At 40.8% G+C, this 6,741-nt stretch overlaps 1 protein-coding gene across 1 annotated transcript; it reads left to right on the top strand.

The window, feature by feature from the left end:
* Positions 1 to 1,106: 1,106 nt before the first annotated feature.
* On the top strand, positions 1,107 to 3,354 carry LOC110048271 (uncharacterized). The gene has a single exon (XM_089272122.1). The coding sequence runs from the start codon at positions 1,119 to 1,121 to the stop codon at positions 1,764 to 1,766; it is 648 nt and encodes a 215-aa protein (XP_089128248.1). The 5' UTR covers positions 1,107 to 1,118; the 3' UTR covers positions 1,767 to 3,354.
* The last annotated feature ends 3,387 nt before the right edge of the window (positions 3,355 to 6,741 follow it).

Genomic DNA, 6,741 nt, shown 5'->3' with positions numbered 1-6,741 from the left:
CTTTTCTATAGCAGCTATGATTTCAAATGGTATTTGAGTGAAAAAGTAAACTTAATTTTCTGGCTAGTTGAACCTTTGGTGTGACAACAAAACTGGCATCTGATTAACAATGAAATGAAACGGTCTTTACACCTCGTATAAGTTCGATTACCAAAGCATAAATACTTTTGAAGACGAATAGCCCTATTTCCCCCCCCCCCCCCTCCCGCGGTTCTCCTCAGCTTCTCAGGAACAAAAGAAAAGCCCGAGCTTAGTGGGGTTAATGAAATACTTTGTAAAACAGCCTTCATTTGGAGCGAAAATATGCACGGATGTTTGTCAGTGAACATTATCTGTTCCGAGAAGCGAACAGTTATCCAAGAGCGTAGCCCGAGGAAAACTGTGAGCTTTGAGGGACAGATAATATCCAAGACAAATATCCGAGCATATTTTCGCGCCAAGTAGAGGCTATTGTGCTCATTATCCTTCAAATATTTTTCGCAACACGCGGATTTTTGAAAATTGGGGAATTTGGGCAGTATCACTCACATGTTCCCTAGTTCCAACTAAGAAATATTTAGTCACGCGACGTGTTTAGACCAATCGCGCGCGAGCGAAAATATTTGATGGATTATAATCAAATTTATTTGCATCAGCCTTGGGCTGTCACTTATTTTCACACTCTCAGTTGACTATATATCTTTTGGGGTTTTTTGCAACAAGAACATGATATGTCCTAAGTCAGTGACACAGTCATACGCGGAAAAAAAAAGTGTTCTCCAGGTTAGAGTCAAACCTGACATGTTCCGGTTTCTAATTCAGATGCTCCACTACTGAGCAACAGGAGACTTTTGGGCGCTATGGCCATTACACTATCATAGACAAAAGTCTTAAGAATAGTTCTCCTGAGCTTTAACATTGTGTTGGGTGGAGTAGGGAGGAACAGAAAGGCATTTTGAAAATGATAGCATTGCTTTTTCAAACCCATAACACAGATAATTTATGGCATTGCATAAGTGTCCCAAGGACTTTTGTCCATCACTGCAATTTCCAGCGACAAACATGTGCTGCAAGCTACAAATTACTACAAGACTCGGCGTTTTATTACTGACGTTATTTCGCATCAGGTGTATTGCGACATGACATCAGACAACCAAAGTTGGACCCTCATCGCTCGGTTTTCAAACAATGATACCAAACACTGGATGAATGACACTGGTTACTGGTGGTACGACAGGGTTGAAGCTGCTGGAAAAATCGCTGATCCATCGAATAACAGTGACCTGATATCGCCAGCATTTTGGCTGGTCAGCGGCAACGAATTCAAGATCACACGCAGTGACGACTCTCATCACACTCCCTTGCTGCAAACCACAGGTAACTGTCTGAGTGGGCAGACATTCCGATCTAAAGTCACAAGCTATGGTGACTTCAGGAATGGCGCAGTTTGGACAAGTGACCGGTGTCTGGGGAATTGCACAATACTATATGGAGGACATGGCCTATCGACGAACGGGTTCCAGCAGTCGGGATGCAGCGGAGAGATACAAAGCTCTCAAGCGATCGGTTTCTGGTGTGACTGGGACGCTGGAGATGGTGCAGCACTCATGATTGGTGGAGGAGGAGCCACCTGTGCACGTGCTGATCACGGGATTGGGATAACTGAAACTAATTCAGCTTCTTTTGTCGATCTCGCAGACACCCAAACAGAATACTACTTTGGCAGTGACGCTCGAACAACCACTCCGCAATCCAACACTTACTCCTTAAATCTGTGGATTCGTTAGTCAGTTTCATCATCATCTCCTCTCGACACGCAAGTTGGAGCTTAAGGCTATCACGTTCTCAAACCAACAATAGGGAGTTTAAGAAAACCACAACGGCAACGGCAACGTCGCTAAACAAAAGATTCAATGAGCAGTACGGGTTGTGCGCGTGCGTTATAATTCTTGGTACATTTCTTTGCCGTCCTCTGCAAAACAATAATGTGTAATAGCCAAATTCTGCCTTGTCTGGAGACCGTCAACCACGACGGTTAATTTTTTAAATGGCGGTTTCGAATTTAACGCTGTTTTCCATAATTAGTTTCGAGATAGTTTTGACAAAGATAAACAAAGTGAATGACTTCAGAGTAACTCGATATTCGTACGTAGAATATAAACTCCTTTTTCAATCGAAATTGTTCTCGGCGTCGCCATCGTGGTTTCTTAAACTTCAGACTTTCTTCTCCGCTCCGCCGCCATGGCTGCCTTCCATTTCTTCCTCTTTGCCTTATTTCTCTCTTTCTCCAAAGTCTTTCTCCAAGTGGTCTTCGGTCTCCCGCTGGCCCTTGGACCTCCTAGTGTCCACCCCAATGCTGTGACATGGTTCATAACACCCTCTCTCTTGTGCGAGTCGTGTTAGCCAGTTTAGTGAAATTTATTTACCAAACAAGATCCATCATATAGCGACTTTAAGGGTGCTCCATTCGGAAGGCCATGATGGGGTGCTGTAATCTTAATTATCTATTAAATTTTCAGAGATTTGTCAGCTATCGGTTAAAAATCTCATCTAATTCCTCAGCTATCAGCAAATTGTGCAGTTCAGAGATCATTTCACAGCTGACAGTTAAAACTGGCCCTATCCAGACCCTCTGTTCCAGACCCCCTGTTCCAGACACTATGTTTAAGATCCCCTGTTCCAGACCCCCTGTTTCATACACTCTGTTCCAGACCCCCTGTCCAGACTCTGATTGGATTTGACGGAGTGGATTTGTTATGAGATTTAAAGTTTGTATCTTGAACGAATCCCACTGTTTTGAAGACCAATTTATGTCTTCATAAATTCTAGTCAATGGGACAGCCGTGAGAATTACGTATGGATTGCGTGACATGCGGTAACATAGGGTAGGGTTTCACAAGCCGAAGTTCAATTCTGATCATGTGCGTCCATAGTGCAATCTGCAGGCTGAACCAATCAGAATGGTTTTATTTCACTTTCAATCAACTTCTAGTGCATTAAACATAGGCCTTGTGTTTATTCATTCCATTGCTTAAGGAGACAAACATTATCTTGCCTGCTTTAGTTTGCTTTGTTCTAGTACAATTATTTTTCCACCCTCCCCCTCCCTATGTCATAAGCATGTAATGCATTATAGTACACACACAATATACTTTACTTCTTATCCAGGCTAATGATACATGATGTTACATATAAGATGTATTGAATATAAAAATGTTATGTAGAAGATGATATACAAGTTAAATTGAGATACATGATATGTATAAGATGCTACAGTAAACAGCCAACGCTATTCAAACTTGCTGTATATTTGCATGATAGACACTTAACGAATAGAGTAGCCCTGTCTACCTTCATAGATTAGGTATATACCTGTATTATGGAGTTAAGATTCAGTTCCACTCGTGTTTTATCGCATATTTTCTTGAAATGAATTGTTAACGAATCCTCGGTTTGGCCTTTGGTTCAACATATTGTTACTCTCTAGTGTCTCACAATGTCACTGCGATCTTATATAAGTTGTTACAGTTTGCAGTTATGTTATGTTCCAGTTTAACTTCAGCAGTTTCCCTGTACCCAAGACGCGTGACGAACCGATTAGCTATGCCTACTATTGAGATCTACTCAATTGGACTCTAGAGTAAATCTTAGGTGTAGATCTTTCCTGCGTCCTGTAATCTTGAATTGATATAGAGAAATAAACTTTGGGTTGGGATGAAGTGCTCCCATACAGGTCACTCTTTGCCCGATAGACTCAAGGAATGGATTGGTTGCCATGGTAACTATGAATCTAAACTCCTTTACCTGACTAAGGACCTCTTTCAGGGTATTGCGACCTGTAGCCTTGAGGAGGATTAAGGACCTCTTTTAGGGTATTGTGACCTACAGCCCTGGAGAGGATTAAGTACCTCTGTTAGGGTATTGTTGCCAGCAGCCCTAAAGAGGAGTAAGGAACTCTTTCAGGGTATTGTGATCTGCAGCCCTCGAGAGGAGTAGGAGCTCTCTTAGGGGATTGTGACCTGCACCCTTAGAGAAAAAAGGGGGTGGGGGGGGGGGGGGAGTTGAGGCTCCCATCTTACCAAACTAGACTAGTATTCTGTTAGTGACACTAGCCTGTTGGAGTACTTCATTGCCAAACCCTTTCCCCACATTTATTGCTGTCTGTGTTTCTGTTTCTCATGGGTTGGGAGCATTAAAGAGTGGAAACAAAGAATGTGATTTTGTTAAATTTCTTTCTTCAATAATGGGAGGAACCTTCACAGGTTATAACTATTTTTATGCTTTGGTTGACAGTCACAAATGCGCAACACACGCCTGTGTAGAAAACAATGCTTAATCTCCACTTACACTCTTTTTTTTTTTAAATAAGAATATTGTTTTTGCGCCCGAGGCCAAATATTCTTATTTTTCTGCAGATTTTGAGCTGAAAATATTCTTTTGAATAGCGTGACATTTCTGCTTTCGAATGCATTTGGTGTCTGCACGATGTTGAAGTAATTTTGGAGCCGGGCTGTAAGCATAACGTCTTACAGAAATGTTTTTAGCATCGAACATATGGCTAGTGCTGTTTTCGTTGCTCTTTGGCCGGTTTTGCCATTTGGAGAATGAAAGAATTTTATACGGTTTAGTGGAAAAAAAAAAAAAAACAACAACGAAAAAAACAGCAACAAAAAAGAAACATATAATGGTATTGTCTTCACAAATTTTTGACCCACAAATTATGTCCTTTTCAAAATCTCAGCCTCGGGTTTATCCTTACAATATTCTTAAAATTTCGCAAATTTCAGCCCCGATATTCTTGTAAAACATATTCTTATAAAAAAAGAAAGAGTGTATGTAGTTTTGGCGGCAAATAGCACAATGACACAACACAAATTAAGGGTCTTGTAATTGGTTAGCAAATGTACATTAGAATGCGTTTACTTAGTACAAACTGACATCTGCAAACGCTACATTCTTAGTCCCTCACTCTCCTCAGCTACCGGCATGAAGTGAATGGATTTTTGTGCGAGGTAGAGATTTAAAACTCCACGTCAAAGTAATAAACACTCTTTACTACATATTTAAACGTGACAAAATGCCACTGGGTGGGACATTCGTTTGAAATGTGAAGTCCATATTCAATCTTTCGAGCTCTGCTCCCAGGCAGTGTCGCAATATTGGGCGAATAGTGCTAGGGACAGGGACAAATAAGATAACTTTGATGTTCAAGGTTCTCTAAGTTTTTTTTTTTTATTTTTTTTTTATTGTTATCATTGTTATTCGCTAACTATATCAGTGAGATCAGGATAAGCATAGCTTGGGTCGTTTTGGTAGTTTCCCCTTTAGGCTAAATGAATTATATGCCTGTGTTTTAATTGTTTTAAGTAACTCGAGTTACCTTTAAGTGCAGAAGTTTATTATTTCCATGTGATCTCGTCGCTTACATGTAGTCTGGGCTTGGCTTGCACGCAATCCTCTTCCTCTACTGTGATTATAAGTTAGTGGGATAGGAACGTTAGCTAACGCATCAGGTAACGGCTGAATAGGAGACTAAGTTAAGGACGGGCCATTATATTATTTCATTTATTTTTTTTATTTATTGATTTATTATTTTTTTTTGAGGGCGTGGGGGGGGGGGGGGGGGAAGGAGGCAGTGCTTTTTACTACCTTTATTTTGACTTTTGATGTTCGAAAATTCTTGCACATTCAAGCTCTTTTCCCACCAAGAAAATTCATGTACAACCTAAAAAATATTTCATGCCCAGGAAAATTGCCTAAATCCCCGCCTCTAAAAACAATGGTCCGTCCCTGACCTAAGATGATTTTTTATAATTTCGCCGTTTTTTTTTTCCTCGTGTAGCAGAGATGCATGATGTTAATATATAAGCAATATTTGGTAAATTTACATGTAATTGAAATGCTGTAAATGAAAGGAACTTAAAGCTGTAGGTAACCCTGCGATGGACTAGCATCCCATCCAGGGGGGAGTAGAAATACTCCTAGTCGCTTCATGCTATGCAAACCAGGATAAGCGCTGGCCTGATGGGCCACTTGGCTGGTATGCAGACTTTATCTACCACTCCAACATGCAATGAGCGCCTTTTGAACCACAGGCTCCTGAGCCTAAGCTGTTCACGAGCACATTAACAATAATCTAATTTTATTTTTATTTCGGTCTAGTAGTTTTGGTTTTCACTGATAAGTTTAACTGATAAAAAGAATAAGTTATTGTCAAATTCTAAAGCTAAATTACTTTACTTAATTATAGGGTGCACTTTGAAAGACATATATTTTTTTTAAAGATAGACCTTCTTTTGCTCGATCCTCGATGAACGGGGGAATGGCTACACATTCGCACCGAAGAAATTGCTGAGTTGATTTTTCCGAAAAACGCATCAAAGGAGATATTTCTTCCACGTAGAATAGTTCCAAATACGGACCAGCAGGAGTTTTTAGACAGAATTATCACCAAGTTAGCAATTAAAGCAAACTTAAGAAATTTATTTTCGAGCCTTGTGGCCCACCAGGCCTGCGCATATCTCCGGTTTCCATAACCTAAATTGACTAGGTGTATTTCTATACTGCCCACTGGATGGCGCGCTTCCCTTCTCCTCCTCCCTCCCCCACCATCCCAAGATTTCATCAGCCGGTTCCCATTTATACTCCTGGGTAGAGAGAGCGTTGGGAGTAAAGTGTCTTGTCCAAGAACACGTACAACACATGATCCTAGTCAGGGCCGAACCCAGAACATTAACCATCAGGCAGCTTCCAAGAGAGCAG

The sequence above is a fragment of the Orbicella faveolata genome, unplaced genomic scaffold, assembly GCF_042242905.1.
Source record: "Orbicella faveolata isolate gen_17 unplaced genomic scaffold, um_ofav_v1 contig_34, whole genome shotgun sequence".
Lineage (NCBI taxonomy): Eukaryota > Metazoa > Cnidaria > Anthozoa > Scleractinia > Merulinidae > Orbicella > Orbicella faveolata.
The sequence above is the reverse complement of the archived record's forward strand: the minus strand, read 5'-3'. Positions and strand labels throughout refer to the sequence as shown.

Bases quoted from the DNA above. Each gene is read 5' to 3' on its own strand.
- LOC110048271 (XM_089272122.1), top strand. From the start codon at position 1,119: ATGACATCAGACAACCAAAGTTGGACCCTCATCGCTCGGTTTTCAAAC.